The sequence below is a fragment of the Primulina tabacum genome, chromosome 16 (assembly GCF_025594145.1).
Source record: "Primulina tabacum isolate GXHZ01 chromosome 16, ASM2559414v2, whole genome shotgun sequence".
NCBI lineage: Eukaryota > Viridiplantae > Streptophyta > Magnoliopsida > Lamiales > Gesneriaceae > Primulina > Primulina tabacum.
In genome coordinates, this window is record NC_134565.1 from 32,814,500 (window position 1) to 32,836,300 (window position 21,801).

At 33.0% G+C, this 21,801-nt stretch overlaps 3 protein-coding genes across 4 annotated transcripts; 2 read left to right on the top strand and 1 right to left on the bottom strand.

Annotated features, from left to right (window-relative positions):
• The first annotated feature begins 7,690 nt into the window (after positions 1-7,690).
• Positions 7,691-12,721, top strand: LOC142528799 (uncharacterized). 2 transcript variants are annotated; one of them, XM_075633976.1, is made up of 13 exons: positions 7,691-7,853; positions 7,976-8,083; positions 8,174-8,247; positions 8,374-8,445; positions 8,571-8,599; positions 8,958-9,008; positions 9,207-9,254; positions 10,711-10,770; positions 10,872-10,954; positions 11,092-11,239; positions 11,534-11,584; positions 12,214-12,318; positions 12,458-12,721. In XM_075633976.1, the coding sequence occupies exons 1-13, from the start codon at positions 7,801-7,803 to the stop codon at positions 12,611-12,613; spliced, it is 1,038 nt and encodes a 345-aa protein (XP_075490091.1). In that variant the 5' UTR covers positions 7,691-7,800; the 3' UTR covers positions 12,614-12,721. The 2 variants fall into 2 exon arrangements, with proteins under 2 accessions (XP_075490091.1, XP_075490092.1); XM_075633977.1 differs by having other exon boundaries at positions 7,979-8,083.
• A 2,130-nt stretch (positions 12,722-14,851) lies between these two features.
• Positions 14,852-15,473, top strand: LOC142528800 (uncharacterized). The gene has a single exon (XM_075633978.1). It carries the CDS (start codon positions 14,902-14,904, stop codon positions 15,415-15,417), a length of 516 nt encoding a protein of 171 aa, XP_075490093.1. The 5' UTR covers positions 14,852-14,901; the 3' UTR covers positions 15,418-15,473.
• A 5,081-nt stretch (positions 15,474-20,554) lies between these two features.
• LOC142529079 (transcription repressor OFP15-like) lies at positions 20,555-21,604 on the bottom strand. Its single transcript, XM_075634473.1, has one exon. The coding sequence runs from the start codon at positions 21,395-21,397 to the stop codon at positions 20,594-20,596; it is 804 nt and encodes a 267-aa protein (XP_075490588.1). The 5' UTR covers positions 21,398-21,604; the 3' UTR covers positions 20,555-20,593.
• Positions 21,605-21,801: the final 197 nt, after the last annotated feature.

Here is a 21,801-nt window from a genome sequence, read left to right on the forward strand (position 1 = left end):
GAATGCAATGTAAATAAGAGTAAAGGGAAATCTGTATGGGGCCTGTTCAAGCTCGTTATTACTTCTGGATTGTCTGTCATCTTCTTCGAAGTTTATTAATTTCATAATCATAACCTCATAATTCAACATACCATGACTAAATGTATTGTACATAAATAAAATTACTACTTTGAACTAAAATATGTACAAACAATTTCATAGGCACAGTCATGCTTCACAAAAGACTAATCAACCAATGTAAAGTTGTAATTTCATTACAAAAAGACACCGATTATACATAATAATAATAATAATAATAATAATAATAATAATAATAACAATAGTAGTAGTAGTAGTAGTAAAGTTATACATCAAAAAAATGAAGGATTCAATGTATTTTACCTCTCTAGATGGAAGTCTCCTTGAATATGGTCTTTTAATTTAGCCCTCAATTCGAGCATAGTCAACCTCATTCAAACGTGAAGATAGATCATATTACCTACATCATCAATATCGTTCAATGTAACATACATCTTGTGCTGGGGACCTAGATGTTATAGGGACATAGATAAAGGACTTACCTCTTCAAAATCTTTTGTAGACACTCTGAAATATATCCTCCAAACTACAATCACTAAAAATTGAAATGACAAAAAGTTAGCATTTGCACTTGTGTAGGTACCTACAAACGCTGGATTCTCTTCTATAATAGGGCTTTTCTCCGGTTAATCAACAATTAAAAATGAAATAATACCTAAAAATACAGCTAAAAGCTTGAAAAATTTATTCGAGATTTTGCATTCCAAACCTTTCAATTTTCACAATGAAACCAGCTTCAATTTTCTCCGGCAAAATGAAGACGGATTCAAGGATTTCAATTTAAGGCTCTTTTGCTACCAAGAATTTACAAGCTCACAGACTCCACTTGAATGCCTTCCACATTTTTTTTTGTCACAGAAGAGGAGAGATGGAATCAAAAGATGGAAACAAGAATAAAAAATAAAAATAAAAAGAGATGGTGCAGGACACGTGAGCAATTGGAGGATAAGTAAGTGAAATGGTCCATTCAGAGAGTTGAAACACAAACTACGTCCATGTCAGGAATTGAAAAGGGTTAAACCCTGACATGAGGACTGTCCCCAAACCAAGTTTGGGTTTGGGGATTTAATCGAAATTTACCCTTCAATCAAACATTGACGTACGTATAGAAGATCAAATAAAATAGAAATATATGTTTAACATGAATCTTATTCCGTTTTGTCCATTGGCATATTCATGGAAACAATCAGCAAATTAAGAGATAGAATCTGACTAATTGGAAGGAAAAGTGGGGCGGGCTTGCTTTAAAGAACTTCGTTACTGGAAGGAGAAATGTAGTTGTGTTGGACATGTTCCTCCATTTGATAGTTATGTTCCAGCTAGCGAGAGCACTACTCTACATGATAAGCAGCCCAACAAATGTCAGATGCAAAGCCCCGCACCTCATGAAATATCTAGACATTTTCATATCGGAAAGTAGTTTCCTTTCTGTATTTATTACGGTTGATCTAAAAATTTTGCTCATCCTTGCTTGTCGTGTGCATTGGAGGGCTCATGTGTTACCCTTCTGCCCATCTTTGTCTTGTGCTTCAAACAGGTAAAGTTATAACTGAATTTTGAACCATGCTGAAGTCTACATTTGGAATGGTGATGATGGGTTCTGCCTTCTCAATTTTGTACACCATCAACTGAAAACGATCTTAAAATTCTGCTGATTTCTCGAAGGTCATGCCATATATACAAAGTTTTTAATATGTAGCCCAAGGAGACATGCGACTTCCGGGCAGAATTCATACACTACGAAGAGTTTATTTATGGAATTTTATTTTACTGGGTCCGATAAAGCAGATCGTGGAAACGCTCTTCAGTTTTTCTTTCTTTTCTTAGTCTTTACCTCCCCTATACACCTTTCATGTTACCACTTTTTATTTCCTAGTCTTTGGCTCACGTTACTCCTGCCATTTTTTTCCCCTGTCGATTTTGTGAATGTTGTGTATTTTCTTGGCCAGGGTGGAATTACTTTTCAAATTCAAATGGTCACTTTTATATTGAATGGTTGAATCTGCAGGAAGCCTTGAAACTTTGTATATTTTCACGAGTCCATGCAACGCAGAGGAGCTGTTCGATCATTCTTGAGGAAAGAAACTGTGGGTAATTTCTACATCACCCACTTCTTTGAAATTGATTTCAGTTGGAAAGTAAAAAAAATTGTTCCTTTTTCTTAAGATCGCGTTTGGATGAGAACATTTTATTTGGGAAAATGATTTTATGTATGAACCTCAAATAACACTTGAATAGGGTGCACTTGAAAGCCATTTTGATATAGAAGCTTGATTTGATAAAGTTTGTGTTCGTAATTTATTTAAGCTACAAACAAGTAAGATAGATTCGAAAATCTTGAGTTCAATACTTCTCTACAAGCATCCCCTAGAAGAATTTAACCAACTTGCTTATCCGAGAAATATTTAGGGAAAAAAAAACTAAATCTCAAATAAGTAGTACTCCTGCGATATACTTGAATTTCAGTTGTTTCTTTTTTCTTTTTTAAGGGTTTGAAATCTTGGCTCTAAGTGAACCAACAGAATCTAAGTCGGTGGTAGCAACAAGGTAAATGGAGGGGTCAAATAGAGTGGAAAAGAGGTTTAACTGACAGAAGTGTCGAACAAACAATGGAGGCATGACTTTGGTTTCCAATATGATTTTTAAGCTCGGCAATGATCGAGAATGTTACAGACTTCAATAGCGGATTAATGCATATTTGGTTGGGACCCGTGACAGTGGATTAAATTGGTCTATATGACTAGTTTTCAGCGAAAGAAAATGGTTGAGGAGTGAGTATTAGCTAAACATTCTCTTTTAGTGCATATAGTTTGAGGTAAATATCCATAATGCAATCATTGTTAAATAAGTAAACGAATGTAGAAGTCTCTTACTCGGTTCTATTCCGTATAAATTCAAGTTTTTGATGATGTATCTCATATAATTCTATTAAGCCATATTAACCAGTTGTTCTATTACTTAATATATTAAAGCTGTTTGATATTTAATTATGTCGATTGAGTTGGCAACTTACGCCTTACCTGAGCCGCAATAGTAGGGATAGGAACTCGGTAGAGAGCAGTTAGTGGTGGAACTTATACTTTATTTCCATGATTAGTATTTCCTAATTATATAACAAGTTTTGGCATGTTGTTGGGATGTGACGAACTGAATTAATGCGGTGCTATTGTAAATTCTATTTGTAGTTCAACACTGTACAGTGACTCGCTTATTCTATCCCATTTATATTTCATGTACGCCCGTTTTAAAGTTGACAGAATATTCAATTCCACTCGTGCATGGTTCAAAAGTTCTGCTTGTTAAAGTTACTTATTTTGTCATGCTAAATTTATTTAATACTATTTTAGCAGTTTATTCGGCTATGAGAGCTTTTTTGTTCTGTTTCCTCATGTTTTATGCTTCGAGCAATAAGCATGAGTAATGAATATGTTATTGGAAATAGAATTAAAGTTCTGGTTTTAAACTTTTCTTTGTGTGCTAAGTAAAGGTGTGTTAAGAGCTTTTATAATCAGCATGGATCATACATACAGAAAAACACTATTCCTAAGATTTCTTAGGGCGGGATGCCACACCGTTACAGCTAATGAATAATAACCGTGTCTCTCATAGAACTGATATCTGTGGGCTGCTACACCTATGCACCATCGACTCATCAGTTATACATGCCTGTTTTGGTTGGGGGGAATCCTAAAATAATCTGCATGATGCAAGAAGCTATCTCAAATATGGAACCATTTTTCCAATACTAATTTGTTCTTTTATGTTTCCAGATTTCCGACAAGTGGGACTATCGACCCCTGTGTGATGCTAAAAATGCAGCTGATGAAGTGATTAAGCTGTGCTCGAAGAACACTGGTGGCAATTGCTGCCTGAGTCTCCATCCTAACAAATGAAGTAGCTGGTCTACATATAATCTAACGTTGGGTTAAGAGGTGGGAGCTACATAACTAGTCATTCCTCAACATAAAATCAAAGCATCATTTGTTTTATGGCGACGACAGAGTATTTAATTTAACTCTCAAGTCTCATCCTTTTCGTGTCCTATAATCAATCTTATAAAACTGTTGAAAGAGCATGCATGTATACCAGGCAAAAGCTGATCCGGCCGGGAAAGGGAGAGGGTTGATATGACATAATTTTTTTGCCCCAATACACATGAATATCCAGACAGATTTTTGAGGTGGTCAGTTTCGCATTTGACTTATGCTGAGCAAAATTTTCATTATGATAGGAAGAAAAATAAAAAATAAAAAATAAGAAACTTCCTTAGCTCATGACATTGAGAGGGTATCAGTGTGGAGTTGCATATACTTCACGTATTTGCAATGCCCCAAACTTTTGTCTCCTTTTCTTCTAATCGTAACAACCTCATCTTGCACGGTACACCATTCCAGAAATTCATTGTGGTAAACCAGCATCTCTCCATCTTCACCTACCATCAGTGTTCTAAAATATACTTCGGGCAGATCAATGGTGTACTGTTTAATCCATGTCTGATTCTGAACATCTTCAAGCTTCCACACTGTACTCGATGACCAGTCGTGCTCTGAAAGCATATGCAAATCTCCATTTACATCGTGAAGCGTGCAAATATAGGACTCGACCACATCTGGAAATGCAACATCGAAGAATTTTTCCTCATACAAGTCGAAGCACAGGAAACATGGATTCCAAATACCAGGGAGTCCTCTCCAGTATGAACTACGAGCGTGTTTTGTCCAGAGTGAACTACGAGTGCGTCCTACCCAGTATAAAACCCCATTAACAAAAACACCATCCTGGTAGCAATCTAGAATACATGGTGTCTTGTTCTTATTAATGGGTTTCCAGCCACCAGTACTCAAGTCTTTTAAGTCGTTGCTATAGAAAAAAGTGATCATCTGCCATTGATTGCGACTTACGCTTATGATAACGTATTGGTTCGTGCTAGGAAGATGACAGAAACCATAGGCCTCGATGCCTTCTGAATATTGTTGTTGGGGTAAATAGATGACTTTCCTAACACTTGGATTACACACGAAGAATCTCTTCAGGTTGACCACGAAGCACACGAGATTATTTGGCCCCCATTGGGAGGGCAACACGTACAAGTCTTGGCCAGAGGGGAGAGGGAGATCCCATTGGTCCAGCACATCTCCGTCGAGGCTAACGGTGGTTAAAACATAATCATGGGAAGAGGAATCTCGCAAGAGTAAAAGATTCGGATATTTGAGAGATTTTTCATCGTGTAGGCGCCTGAAATAACGAGTAGAGATCAAAGTTTTCCACTTTTTGCAGACGATCCTTAGTTTCATAAGGGTTTTTGAGCGCAACCTTGATAGTATATCCTCCACAATGGCATCGGGCAGAGAGCAACCATCTCCTTCTCCATCAATTGCGACTTCATCTTTTTCCCCATGTTTGCGCGTACATGTATAGCTAGGTGTGAAAGACAGTATATTTTTAGGACTAGACTAGAATTTGTCTAGCTAGGGTATATTTGTTTATATGGAACCCTAGTTATGCAAGGAAAAAGTTGAACAGAGATAACGTGCATTTATATTAAAAAATGTTAAATAATTTTAATTTTTTTGTGTGAATTTGAGCGATTATTTTAAAATTTAAAACTTTAAAAACATTTATATTAATTATTTGTGTTATGAAATATATTATTATTTAACTTAAAAATTCAAAATATAGATAAAGATGCAGATAGATTTTGTTAGAATATGGTAGGTATGCATAAGATGCAAATATAATAAAAAGCAGGTATCTTGTGAGATTATCTCACGAATCTTTATATGTGAGACGGGTTAACCTTACCGATATTCACAATAAAAAATAATAGTCTTAGCATAAAAAGTAAGAGTAGGTCTCTTGTGAGACGGTCTCACGAATATTTATCTGTGTGGCGGGTCAACCATACTGATATTCACAATAAAAAGTAATACTTTTAGTATAAAAAGTAATATATTTTTTATGGATGACCCAAATAAGAGATCCGCCTCACACAAATTTTTGCCAAAAAGTAATACTTTTTTATTGATGACCCAAATAAGATATTCATCTCACAAAATACGACACGTGTTAAATCTATGTGTGTGAGCAAGATTTCGGTTAAATCGAATTAACCTACCGAACCGAGTCAATTCGGAAATTCGGTTTTCAAATTAAAAAAATTCGGTTATATCGGTTAATTCGGTTCGGTTACGGTTTTCAAAATTTTGAAATCGGTTAACCGAATTAACCGATATAATAAATATTATTATTTAATAAATTTTTATTATTTATCAATTTTTATATATTTTTTAATTTTTAATTTTAAAATCGTATTATTTGTGTTCAAACAAAATTTATAAATTTGTGATGTGTGTGATTTTATGTTTTTATGCATTTATATAGACGGTAGTGTTTAAGAAAAATTACATATATAATTAAAGTTAAATCACAATTTTTTTAAAAAACTAATCGGTTAATTCGGTCATCGACTGAATTAACCGATTTTAATTCGGTTCGGTTTTCATCGGTTATGAAAATTAATTTGGTCGGTTTCGTTATGGCTAAATATTTTGGTTCGGTTATGGCTAATTCGGTTCGATCGCTAACCGAACCGACCGAATGCTCACCCCTACTCACATTATTGAAATATTTATCTAAACATGATGATTTTATTATTTTAAATTCAATAATTTCTCAATATTGTTTATTAAAAGTGATAGAATATCTAAACATTCAAAAAAAGAAAAAGATAGAATTGATTTAAAAACAAAAATAGAAATGAAATATTATAAAAAGACTATTTTTAGGGAAAATAAGATCATCAATAAAAATATATGATAAGAGTATAATTGTAATTTTAAACCAAATCAACTGAAAATTACCTATTATAGAGTGTTCAACTTTAACATAAAAACTCATATGATATCATCAAATGAGTTATTTTGTGAGACAAATCTCTTACTCAATCTGACTCGTGAATATTGTTTTGTATGTCAGAAGTATTCTTTTCACTATATATATTAATCGGACTTACCCGTATCAAAGAAATAGATATGTGATACTATATTACATGAGACCTGCCTTTCAAATATGATAATTTTTCTTATTAAAACAAATCATTATAGCATTTAGAGTTTTTATTATTATAAGTTATATTTATTTACATGAAAAAATTTATTGTTATTTGCAACACAAAACTTTTGTCTCACATAAAAACATCCAACTCTATGCAACTTATGAAAATTATTACTTTTTTAGTCAAATGTATTATTTTTAACTACATATATGGTTAGATCGAGTTATCTCATGCATGTAAATCTGTTACTAACTTTTTTTTAGTTGGATAACATGATTGTTATAATTGAATCTCGAACTTGATAGCATTGTCTCATATTTGAGAGTTTGTTATAAGATATGCTACATATCATTGAGACCCACTCTTTTTTTAAATATGTCAATTTTGGTTGTCAATACATATAATTGTTTATTGAATTTTTGTTTTTTGAATCAAAATTTTAAAATAAAAGAAAAGTAATGTATTATGCATTGGAGTAATTTTGTCAAATATTAAATTTAAAAAGTAAAGTGGAATATTATTAATAGTTTTGGAGTAAAAAATTAACTATAGTATTTTTCGTGGAAATACCGTGTTGTAGACTTGTAGCGTTGATATCGCCAATTTTTATTTGCTCGGAAGTTAATATCTTTCGATCTGCCGCTGGCGTCGAACGTCACGTGATTTCTATGATTCTTAACCATTTTTTACCCATTTCAAGAAGTAATTTTTCCAGCTACAGGTACTATTTTCACAGACTATGCCACAACGTTTTCGCTGATGCTCTGTGATTTAAGCAAAATCGCGCCATTCATCATTGTATATTTCCGTGATTTAATATGCCACCTCTGTTTTGTTCATTAGCAGGAGATTTTTGGGCACAAGGTGTTCAATTTCTCGCATGGGCAGCGAGATGACAAGTCTTGTGTGGACAAGGAAGCATGCTAATTTTCGAATCATTAATGTTTCTGGGTATTTTCAAGAACCCGTTCTGATTATATCCTTTGGTTTCAATGATATAAAAACCTGATATTTTGTTAATCTTGGAATTATTTGACTCAGATACAAAGCAGATTTGTTGGAGATTCATTGCCAGGATCCTACGTTTCATGTCTTGTTTATTCCTGGAAATCCTGGTACATAGTAGTTCTTGTTTGTGTACACTGTGTGAAGGGGGCACCATGAATTTAGTTGAAGTGTGAATTAAACTTGTATTGTTTAGAAACTAGACCAAAATTTATGCCTGGGAATTTATGTGGCAGGTGTTATCTCCTTTTACACCGAGTTTTTGGAGTCATTGTTTGAACTGCTAGGAGGGACCGCTCGTGTCACAGGCAAGAAAAAGATTGATTTTTTTGCCAGTGTTGGAAGTTCTAAAATAATGGTTGTTTAGAAATAAGAATTTCTATTATAGAACCATGCATCTGGTGCTGATTAGTTGAGTTTGTGTTTGGTGAAGCTATTGGTCATGTATCTCACACGCAAAAGGTATTTATTACTTTGAATCTTGATTTCGAGGCGATTATGGTCTTGGATTTCGAATGTTTTTTTTACTTTGTATGAATATAATCGTTTTGATACGTATTTAACGGCGACACTAATTAAAAATCAATCTCAAACTCAAATTTCTTTAGTTTCTTTTTATTGTTTGTTTCATTCAAAAAAGACATCTCTTGATGTAATTCGCAAAATTTTGAAGTTGCATGCTTTACTGACATCACAAAAATTTTCTATTGATGGATGTACATGGTCATCTAAATAAGACATAGATATTCATGTTGGCATTATCATAATGGCTGATAATAACTAATTAACTGTACTACTTTTGCGGTTTCTCTCTTGATAGAACTGGGAATCAGGAAGGTTGTTCTCATTACAAGAACAAATTGAGCATAAGGTTAGCTTCATAGCACCCTTGTTTCAGCAAAAAATTGGTTGGCTTGATGAAGGAGATTTGGTCACCAGATAGTTGATTATAATAATAATGTATATTATGATGCACGTGATCCAGTAAGGATTCACAAACTATCATTCTGTTCAACATACAAGTCTTTTGCCAGCATACATGAATCTTTTGATCCCCCGTCTTTTGCAGATTAGCTTCATTGAGCATGTGTTTCAAGATGCATTACCAATTGTACTGGTAAATTTTGTTTTTCCAATATTGCTTAACAGTCGGAGCAATTCTCTCAAGAGTTAATTGCTGCAAATTTGCTGACTTTTTTTTTTCACGAGTTCCTGATTTGGGCTGATCATAGATATACTGGTGGTAGGATCTTACATTGATGGCTCTAGGTGGGATGGATTACTATTAAGTTGCTTGGGTGGGTTTGGGGGGAATGGGATTTCCGAACTGCAGCTCATGATTAAGGGGTGATCTCAGTTATCCATTTCAATCCATAAAAATGAAGAAAATGCATTGATGGCTTAAATGAAACAGTACGAAAGAATGTGAACCATTGTACGAAAAGCAATAATCGCTGGTTATGTTTATGGTGCAAGTGAGCCAAGCACCTTCCAGTGGTTTGGATGCGGCTTAATCGAAGCTCCGAATAAACTTGAGCTTTAATGTCTCATGCTCGAGTACCCAACAACACTTGAGTTTTGAGTGTTTTTTGCCATGAAATTTAATATAAACCATATATTTTAACTACTGATTTCAGCAAAATTAAATTGTATTTTTTAAAAATATCCAGTTACACTCGCACTTGATTGATGCCCAATAAAATCAAGCTTCTCAAGCTCAAGTTTGAGTTACTTTAAAATTACTCTAATTAAGCTTGAACTTGAAAAATTCTACTTTACAAGATCAGGTTAGAGGCGAGAAATCTCAGTTAAGCTTGAGCTCAAGTTCAAGTATTGAGTTTTTTCTAAGTTGGGCTTGAGTAACGTGTTTCTCGATCTTGATTTGGTTTATGTGCACCCCTGGTATATGACAATGAGGCAGGTAATACCCAACAATCACTCCAACTTGCTCACATAAGCTTGGTTTTGATATTATTTGTTGGATTGATCATTAGTAGCTTCACTAAAAGTTATAACTAATAATAATGATATATCTCAAATCTTTTTAACTAAGAGCAGCCCAAGCAAAAGTGTTTCAATCAATGCACCACAAAAGACAGTGGGGCAATCATCTAACCAACAAAATTTTTTCAAGATGTTCTGTTGAATAATCACAAGAATGTAGCTCAAATTATCGAATGCTTTGATCCTAACTAAACCAAAATTCAAGAAATTTAGTGCTATGAGTCCATATCCATATTTTTTTGTGTTTCTATTTTTATCTTGATTCTTTTTGGTTGTTAGCATCCTTTTTTTCCAAAGGGGAGGGGTAATGAGTTTTGAACCCAAAACCCACCCCTCCCATGGTGGGTATCGGCCTATTGAACCAAATTAGCTAGTGTGATGGCTTTTGGTTATCTTAGCTATCTTTATTTTAATGACAAACAAATTCTGTTTTCCTCTTTTGGCGGCTGATATATACTGCTATTTTTGTTTCAATATTTTTTATTTTCAATGAACTTGAATTTCTTTTTAAATATCCTGGAAACACAATTTTTTTCCTCAAATTCTTGACATTTGGTTTCTATCTGAAGGTTGGCCATTCTATTGGTTCTCACATATCTCTTGAATTATTTAGAAGATATCAGGAAAAGGTATGCATGCATTTAGATTTGATATTTATCCAGCTTTATAATCTTGTTTCTATTCTTTTTTATCGGAAGAACCCTATCTGACCTCAATTATTATGCTTTAGGTAATATACTGCATTTGCCTGTATCCATTTTTGGCTATGGATGCTGCATCTTCAAAACAGGCTACAATTAGGAGAATTGCCGTGTAAAGCTCATTATTTTGTTTAATTAAGTGCATCTGCCATTTTTGTCATTATCATTTTATCAGAGTATTGAACTACTGTTTGTTATAAAGTAATTTTTTTTTATCAAAGTGGTTTATTTTTTAATTTGTGAGGTCAGGTCTCCAGCTCTAAGTACTGGATTAAGCTCCCTTGGAGCCTTTCTCGGATTTCTCCCAGGCCGTTTTTCAAGATTCATTGCCAAGAAAATTTTAGGCAAATCCTGTTCTTCTTCTACAGTGGAGGTTCTATGTACTCATGTGCTTAAGGTCGAATTATTTTCTTCAAATCAATTGGAGTTCAAGATTTCTTGATTTATCTGCCATGTCTTCATCATCAAGTATTTGCCAATCTCAGGCTATGATGAATTGATTTCAAATTCTTAATTCAAATCCATTGCTTGTGTTTGGAGAAAAAATATAATGTTACTCTCTTGTCAAAAATTTTGGGTCTGCTGCTATGCGTGTGATTAGATAATTATGGATGTTATTCGAATATATAAGTTAAGTTAGACCTATTCGGATTCATATGTTGTGAGACACTTTTTCTTATTTTTTTATCAGTATCATGTGATGCGGAATATGCTATTCATGGTAAAGACTGAATTCGAGAAGGTAACTTTTGCATCTCATTACGATTTTGACAAATGGAAGAAAATAGTATTCTTTAATGTAATGCCGATTGAACTCACAAGTCATAAGCTATATTGCTTGGTTTTCTGCAATTTTTATCAGTCAATATTGACACGAGTCATAGTCAGTAAATGTGATATTTCCGACTTCTTCATGGTGAATCTCATCTGTATGATTTTTTTAGCGAGTATATATTTGCATCAATCTTTAATATTTATGTATATATGTATGTACATATTAGGTTATCAAAGCGTATATATCCTACCCTCTAAGAACATATGGCTTAAATCATACTCATGCTTTTCACATTTTGTGAAAACTAGGGATCTGTGGTGTATGAAGCTATGTGTTTGACGACTAATAGATGTTTGCAGTTTTTACCTTTCACATGGTGCCAATAGATAAAATCTACTGAGGGGGTAAGCGGGCGGCTGCGGGGGTGAAGAGGTTCGATTTCTTATATACAGGTTGATGAGACGAGAGTTTTTAGTAAAATTGCTGAGGGACCGCTCCCTTCATCCCATGCTAGGCACTCTCCTGACAATAGATCCATGCTTAACCGAACAAGATTTGCTCATAAATCTGATTTCAACTCGTCATTTCTATCGCAGCTACCCGAAAAACCAGATTTCGATTTCATTAGAGGAAATAAAAGCAAACTGGGCTTTCTGTTCGGCAGTGATGATCACTGGGCTCCTTTGCGTTTATACGAAGAGGTAATACTTTAGTTTCCTTTTTTTTTCTCCCTTTCGAGTGCACGTCAAGTTTTTTATTTCTACCAATTGGAGACTGGTATACTTCATGTAGTATTTTAATGCTCTAGAATTTATTTATTCTTGTCCTAATTTATTACAGATTTACGAGAAGGTACCCGATGCAACACTGGCAATCGAACGCGAGGGTCATACTCATGCATTCTCCTGCACCGATGCCGGTTCAACATGGGTTGCTCAGCATGTCTGTAGCTTGATCAAGAAACACCTACCAAATGACATACTATTCCATAACTAGCTTTCATATTTATCTATTGAAAACAAACGTAATTTATTTGCAACAAGTGAAGATCAGTAAGTATATGTTGTATTAATTTGGATTAAATTCTTATTTCGGTTTTGTTTATATTGGATTTTTACATCATAGGCTACCAACAAATGCATGCGTCAAAGAAGAATTTGTTTTCTAGGGAAAAAACACCTGATCTTTGTCTAACTTATTAGAGCACCCTGTCCAACGTTGAATGCTGGTTTGTCATCAAGTGATAAGGTAAAGGATCATAAAAAGAAGAAAAAATATTAAAACTAAACGGAAGTCCAAAAACCCAAAAAAACCTAACATTCAACTTTAAGTTTTCTTGAAGTAATATAGAAACGTTCGTTGCAATAAATATAAGCTGTGATGTTAGCAAGGAAGAGGACATCTTAGGGAGTAAATAAAGTTTGTGTTAATTAAAGAAATTTAATAAAATGAATCTTTTCAATATTATGTCTCTGCTCACCTTTTCTTTTCCTTCGATCGAAATAAAATTCTATCAATTGGTCCTATTTATTATATGGTAAAAACTTGTGTGAGACGGTCTCACGTATCGTATTTTGTGAGACGGATCTCTTATTTGGGTTATCCATGAAAAAGTATTACTTTTTATGCTAAGAGTATTACTTTTATTGTGAATATCGGTAGGATTGATCCGTCTCACAGATAAAAATTCGAGAGACCGTCTCACAAGAGACCTACTCTTATTATATAGTATGAATTTACCAAGATGGCAATATATATAAAATTTACATATTGAATTATCCGACTTTTGATTAGAGGTGTCAAAATGTAACACGACATGTCAACCCGACACGACCCAACACGAAAAAATCAGGTTCGGGTTGGTGTTTTTCGGGTTTAGGTGGGTTCGGGTTAGTGCCAGGTTAGACGGATTTCGGGTTGGATCGCGGGTTGACCCGAAAAACTTTTTTTTTGAAAATATTGCCTATATTTTTATATATTCTATGTTTGAACAAAATTTATTGCATATTTATATGATAAATTTTCATCATTTAATATTTAATTTGTATATTTTTATTTTTTTTAACAATTTTTTATTTGATTTAATAAATATACTTTAATTTTCTACGATTAAATTTTCAAATTTAAATCAAAAATTTTGTTATTATGTGTTTAAATTAAAATATTATTATTATTTTTTATTTTTTTACGAATTTTTTTCAGTAATTTTTTTTAAAAAAATAAATAAAATTCGGGTTAGGCGGGTTGAGTCGAATTAGACGGGTTTGTGTTCGGGTTGCTTCGGGTTCAGGTTGGGAAAAAAATCGCGGGTTGACCTGAAACCCGACTCACCCGACCCGATTGACACGCCTACTCTTGATCTATAATATGTCTAGGTAAAGTTAAACAATTAACTCACACATTCAATTATAATTACAATTTGATATACATGTATATATAATATATTTTTAAAATATAATATACCTGTCATTTTTTCTTGAAAATTTTAATTTGAAGGAGTTTGTACTTTTATAAAATATAATATAATAAGATAAGAATTAATACTTGGGAGTATCCCTCAAGGTTCACGGGCAGAATTCATAGGTTAACGAGACTGGCAGAGAGAACACTTGCTAACTTCTATGCACATATTTTTATTAATTATTTTCGATTATATATATAGAGACTAATTACCCTGCACCCATGACGCCCAGCTGTGGTTTTTTTTTTTTTAATTTTTTTAAGCGTCCAGTTGAGTTTTTTTTGTTATTTTTTTTTAAAAATTTAATAAACAAAATCAAGAGAACAAGGCCCATCACCCACTCCCGGAAGAGTGAATTGAGCGTGTAATTGGAGATTTCGGCCGTGCTCTTTTCGGTCATCTTCGGAAGACGATTCTTAAATCAGAATTTGTTCACCTGAAAAAGCACGGTCGGTCAAGAAGCCTACTCTTCTGATTTAAGAATCGTCTTCCGAAGATGACCGGAAAGAGCATGGCCGAGATCTCCAATTTCGCGCTCAATTTACTCTTCTGAGCATGAGGTGTGTTCTGAATTTTTGGAAGCCATGCTCTCTTATTTTGTTTATAATTTTTTTAAAAAAAAATTAATAAAAAAAACTAAAACTGGGCGTTTAAAAAAATTTAAAAAAAAAAAGGAAAACACAGAATATACCCTGCACGTGCAGGGTAACAAGTCTCATATATATATATATATATATATATATATAGACACACACGCTTCCACACCATTTTCACACACTAGAACTCACAGTAATCATTTATTCATTCTCGCCTTCCTTTCAGAATGTCAAGCACCAAGAAAAGATACATTAATCTAAACAAAGTTGCTGTGAACTTAGGATGTAGCGGCAGCTGCCGAAGGCCAAGATTATCTGCCGTCTTCCACCCAAGGCCAAGGCGGATCAGAGCAAAACAGTACTCCTCCGGCAACCACCAGGACTCGTCCTCTAGTTCATTTGACACCACCACGAGTATCAGCTTCTCCGACACAGACTCCGAACTCAAGATCAGCCTGAGGTCTGTACAGGGCTTCGGAAGGATCGGCGACCAGTGCGTGGCGCTGGAGAAAGTTTCCGACGATCCATATCTTGATTTCCGGCACTCGATGCTGCAGATGATTCTGGAGGAGGAGATATACTCGAAAGATGAACTCAAAGAACTGCTCTGCTGTTTCTTGCAGCTGAATTCTCCGTACTATCACGGGATTATCGTGAGGGCTTTCACAGAAATCTGGAACGGGGTGTACTCTGCATCCGTCGCAGGCGCGCATGGGATGCGGAGGATGCCACGTGACTTTTAGCTGTTACAAAATTGGTGTGTAATAACAGTTAAATATAACATGACATCATTCTCTTCTGCGACAATTACTGCAATATTCGATGTTATCAAATTATTAATTGTTTTTCTAATTCAACATATTTAAAAAAATAAAAAAATTATGTGAGACGATCTCATGAGTCATATTTTGTATTACAGATATCTTATTTGAATCATCCACGCAAAAAAATTAATTTTTATGCTAAGAGTATTACTTTTTATTGTGAATATCGGATGGGTTGATCCGTTTCACAGATAAAGATTCGTGAAACCGTCTCACAAAAGATCTATTCTTTAAAAAGTTATAGCACGAATAAAAACTACAATCAATTGTTAAATAAACAAAAAATGTAGCAGAAAATATTATAAGAGTTTTTTTTATGATTCTGAAAATATGACGAAATCATCGGATACATTTGATGCTACAAACTTTAATACATTTTGCTCAAACAAATATCATTTACTTTTAAAATTAGATGAACAAAATGTTTGGCATGTTATTTATCATATTTTGTTTATATATAATAAATATATGGTGCGTTTAATTTTTATAATTCGTGCAAACTATTTGACGAAAGTGTATCAAAGTTTAAACAACCAAATATAACATATGATTTGGTCCCTTTTTAAAGCCTATATTTTAATCTCGCAATTATTACAATGACAGTATCCAAAGAGATTCATTTTAAAATTTAAAACTCTTACTAGAAATTTAAAATTATGGAGATTAGACTTATGATTTTCATGTATAATATCAAAATGTATTATATTTTCTAAAAAATTTTAGGATTTAAATTCATCCACAAAATTTTAAATTTTTACAATAACCACCTCAAAAATAAAATAATTAAATCAAATCGAGTTAAAATATAGCCCAAGGCCCAATCAGTACTTATATCTAAACTGGACTTGGCGCCAGTTTCCTTTCACCACAGCCTTATATTCACTTAGGCATGAATCTCTTAACTCCTCCCGTGATCGGGTCATTACTCCTCTGCTATCCATAATAACTAATTCAGAATATAATTTCCAAGGTTTTATTTCGAAATCAACAATCAAAATGGACTGTTACGTAAGGATTCCTAGTTTATTTTTTCCGGATTCAGAGCAAACGATGCAATATAAACTATTTGTACATTCTTTGATTCTTAATCAACGTGCAGTCACCATTGAATCACAACACATGATCCAAACTCTTAAATGTCAAAAGTGGTTTCTTTATTTTAAAAACTATTGTATGGTATAATATATTATTATTATTATTAAGCCTAATATAATAGAGTCGAAAATGATGTCTTGATCTGATATTTGTTTTTTTTTTTAAAAAACAAAATTTATCATTTCAAATTGTATTATAATTTTTTATTTTTATTTTTACAATTATGATACGAATTATATATAAATATAAGTAATTCAAAATTTTAGTATGATCTTTCATTATTTTTTTTTATAATAATAACATTATTCATATTTAAATATAAATTAAATTGATTATCAAAATTATAAAAACACGCAACTCGAACTTCGATACACTATTTCCTAAGAAGTTCCTGCCTCCTTAATTATTACTCCTTATTGTTCGAGTCTGTGTGAAGAAATTATTGTTTTATCATTTAATTTCAATGAATTTATCACTAGACCTGGATCACCACGTGAAATAATTAATGGGCCTTGGCTCTTCCCATACCTGCATTAAATGCACGAAGAAAATATCACTTTTCAGGGAAAAAAAAAAAACCAATTTTCTTGAATAAAGTTAAATAGCTCGTTCTATGTTAATATTAAAATAGATATCTCGAAACATGGTCTCATGATTCGAGATATATTTATTATAGCAAAAAATTGAAATAAAAATTAATAATTTTTCATTAGTTAGATCGGATAGAATATTTGTATCACAAAATTGATCTGTGCGACAGTTTTGAAGAGACTCCTTATCAATTGTTAATGTTTAGTCATTGAGATACTAATTATTATTTTTTTTTTTTGTAAAATATAAAAATTTAAGCATACTCCACAAAATTAAATATGTTTTAGAGTAAAATGTGGGAATGAGTAATTTTAGAGTTAAGAAAAAAAGTTTCTTTCCACAAAGATAGTTACCATGAGTGTATCTTGTTTCCTGTGAGACAGTTTCATAAATCTATATATATTATAATCGATTCAGTCTATATCTGCACTGAAAAGTGATATTTTTTACATAAAAAATAATATTTTTTCATGAGTCGCTTTTGATTGAAAACTCATCTCACAAAATTGATCAATGAGACGGACTCGCAATACCTTTATTAATAGTATAGATATTGATGAGCATTTTCGCATATAGAATTATTTCTTCTGCCGTATTTTTCTCCTACTTCACAAATTTATTTAAACAAGATATAAAAAAATAGGAAATTTAATAAGGAATGGTAAATTTAAATTACATAATCGATAAAAATGGGGAAATTTGGATAAATATCCGTCAAATTTCATTTGTAAAGTAATCATTCCCAAATATATATAAGCGTACTAAAAACAAGAGAGTTATTTTTTACTAGATATTGTTTGATCAAAAATATTTGGCAAAAACTTGTATGAGACGGTCTCACGGGTCGTATTTTGTGAGACGGATCTCTTATGAAAAAATATTACTTTTTATACTAAAAGAATTACTTTTTATTGTGAATATCAGTAGTGTTGACCCGTTTCACAGATAAAGATTCGTGAGACCGTCTCACAAGAGACCTACTCAAATTATTTTCTTTTTTTTGTTAACAATCTCGAAAAAAAAAGAAAAAGAAGAAAAGATTACAACTGCTATCATCTGGAAATTACTCACGATAAATTTATAAATTAATACCTTATGAATTAAATCAAATTGTACGATTAATCAATATTATCTTCCCATTATTATTATATGAATGTGAATTATATTATAAGAAAAACTTGGTGAAGCACAAGGCTTAGAAGGTTCGGCGTTGAGAGAGGACAAGAATCTTTCTCCGAGATTGATGCATATGCAAATCGTATAGGTGTCCATAATATAATGCCAAAATTGTTTAAAATTAGTCGGAATATTCTTTACTATTTTTTTAAACAATATTATATTCTTTTATTTATTCCACCAACATTATAAAATTATATGTGTTTGAGCTCGAATTTAGGAAAGAAACAGCACGAAAAGTGGAGCATTTCATGCTACTATGTCTATGTCACCTACAAATCGATGCTCTTTTTTAGGTTGACACTATTTATATTATGAAATTTAATATTTTCGTAAATCCTTTTACTTTATTTTTTAATAATCCTTTGGGATAGTGATATTAAATTAATATAAAAAATTGTATGAAATATAATATTTAACAGGGATGAATTCATTGCATGTACAATGATTGTCTAAAAGAAAACGAAGTAGTTAGTCAATAATTGTATGTTTGAATGATTGATTTGAGACAAAATGAAAAGATAGATCCATTTATTTTGCAAAATCTTTGGATTTGACCATTGTAATCTTCATATAAATATAAAAAAAGTGACACATATCGTAAATGTTTGAATTGAAATTGATATTTTTTATTCGAAAATTCAATCATTTTATTCGAGTTTGAGTTTGAGTCCGATCCTCGTAGCAACTATTTGTACATTCTTTGATTCTTAATCAACATGCAGTCACCATTGAATTACAACCATCAAACATTTATGCGATATACAAGTAAGATTGTCTTGTCCATATGAGAATAATTTCATTTCTCTGTTCTTTTCCTCCAATGCTTATCTGTTTAAACAGACGTGAAAAGGACTCTAATCGTTACAGCCAGTGAGGCCTGAAAAGATAATAATTAAGTAGATGCCCTCCAAAATAAAAATTACCCTAAGAAACTTCTTTTCTCTTTTCATCTTCCCTTTAAAAAAAAAAAAAGAAAGAACTTAAACCCATGTCGGATTTTTAAAAATATTACGCGTAAAATTTCGAAAAAGTTTCGAAAAATCCCTAATGATGGCCTGCGGAAAACTTTGATCGTGTCGCAGTTAACATTTAGAGGCATTCGTATGAATGAATTAATGGAAGTATGGATTCTTAATTCACTCGATTTCTGGTTTGTGATGATGCTGCAAGATATATTTACATCATACATTTTCAGAGAGGACCACTGCAAATTTTTGTATCGTTTTAGTATTGTTGCTGTCAACTGTCGACTGATAGTCACTCTAGCTCCAATTTGAATTGCAACTCGAAAACCCCTCTTCATTCAATATATTTATTTGTTGAACACAAAACAAAAAATAAATATGGGGTAATTTTTTTTATTCCTTCATGTTTTGACGGTTTATTCCGTACTACCTTTGTGGACACTGCCTTAATCCCATTCACATTTTGACATGTGTCAAATTTTATTTTTTTTTTAAGTTTTGACCAACCTAACTAACAGAAAATACTTGTGATGTGTCATTTATTGACTGGTTCAGGACAATACCCTTGCTGCCAAGATCGACCGAACCGTTTTGGACTTGGCAAGTTTGGTCGTGTTTTTGTCTAAATTTAGTTTTAGTCTCGTGCATTTTCAATTTTTTGGTGACTTTGATCATTTATTTTATAATTTTAGTCTTTTTTGCATTGACGTAATTATGTATAACTAAAAATGAACTAAATTAAAAAAAAGGACAAATATAAAGAATCAAATTTATCAGTATCCCATAAACTAAATTTTATTGAATTTCAATCGAATTAAATAAAAATAATTATTTGAAATACATTTGTTTTTTTTTTTTAAAAAAAATACACCTTAAATACAAGCAAAAAGTGTTTTTATATTATTTGGAATGGACGTAACAATACTTTCTATAATATAAAGTAGGCTCCACCTTATCGTAAAATTTGTATGATAAATTTTCTGTAAAATGTGAGATCTTCTCGATACGTCAAAGTCGCTGCCGATGAACTACGATTTACGATACGTCGCTTATGAAAGCGAGAAATTAAATGCAATCGATCGATGATTAATCTTGGGAAATAATTGTATTATACTTCAATTTATTTTTCAAGAATCGATCTAACTATATACCCATCTTCCACCTGCATGCAAACCAAAGTAGTAAATCAATGTACACCAATTATTAACACTTGCAGAAAAATCAAGACAAAAATGGGACCAAATTTAATAATAATAATAATAATATTAAACAACTGAAGAAGAAGAAGAAGAAGAAGCATTAATATGTGAAGAAGATGACGATGAAGAAGAACAGCCAACAACTTTCTCCACGACTATTTCAACTTCATTCTCTAGGGAAGATAAACAAGGGCTGCAGATTGAGGAATAAGTGGACGAAGAAAAAGATAGAGGAGAAGTCAAAGAATTCAGCGTGGTATTCGAAGACGAAGAGCAAGCTGGCTCATCAATGGCGGTTTTGGAAGAATCAGGTGCAACTAAAGAAAGGTGCAACAACAAATCTACAAAAGCTTCAATGACATATCCATGGTTACTTCGGCCATTAACACGAAGGTACCAAGTCAGAAGCTCCTCCAGACATTCCCAGTCCTTTAACCCGTGAGCCTCCACCATTTCCTCCATAGAAGCCCTGAAATCCGAGAATGGGTCCCTGGAATCCATAGCCAAGATGGAGACGGTTTCCTTGTATGGAAAATCATGGGTTCTTGCTTCTTCCAGGATGGAGTTCGTCTCTCCAGGCTCGAAGAACAGCCTGTCGGACGATCTCAGCCCTCGAATCAGCGCAGATGGATCGATGTTATCCCCCTCATAGGAGAAACTTCCTTCAGAATAATCTGGAATACTTTCCGTAAATTCAAGATATGCGGAATTCATGGTTTTGTATATGTCTTCGTTTTGGTTCGCTCTGAAAGAGAGGGTTTTGGGGTTGTTGACGCAAGCTGGCCACTGCCAAGAAGTGGCGGCGGAGGGGGAGGGAGATGGGGAAGCGGCGGCCTTGAAAAGAAATGGGAGCTTCATTTTCTTGCCCATTTTGGGGAGTGGTAAATTTCAGGGAGGGGGCTTGGGAGTGAGGAAAAGATGTGGTCTAAGATAGTGATGTAATATTTTAATGTTGTCTGATTTTTACTTGGTTTACAGCATTTAAAACGTACAGAATTGGTAGGTTCAATTCAACGGCAGATTTTCAAGTAAGAAAAGGTAAATAAAAAAGTGGAGGGAAGATGAACAGAATTTAATGTTGTCCTGTTGCTAGCTTAGAATAGATGATCTAATAATATTCAAAGTGAACGATTCTTTTGTTTTTTGCCATTTTGAAATTTGGAACATATAATTTATACTATCCCTTCACTGGATAGGTTTATTCCCATAATTTGACATGAATGGCGTTACCGCGTTACTCTTCTATCGTTCAAGTGGTTGACATTTGGAAGAGG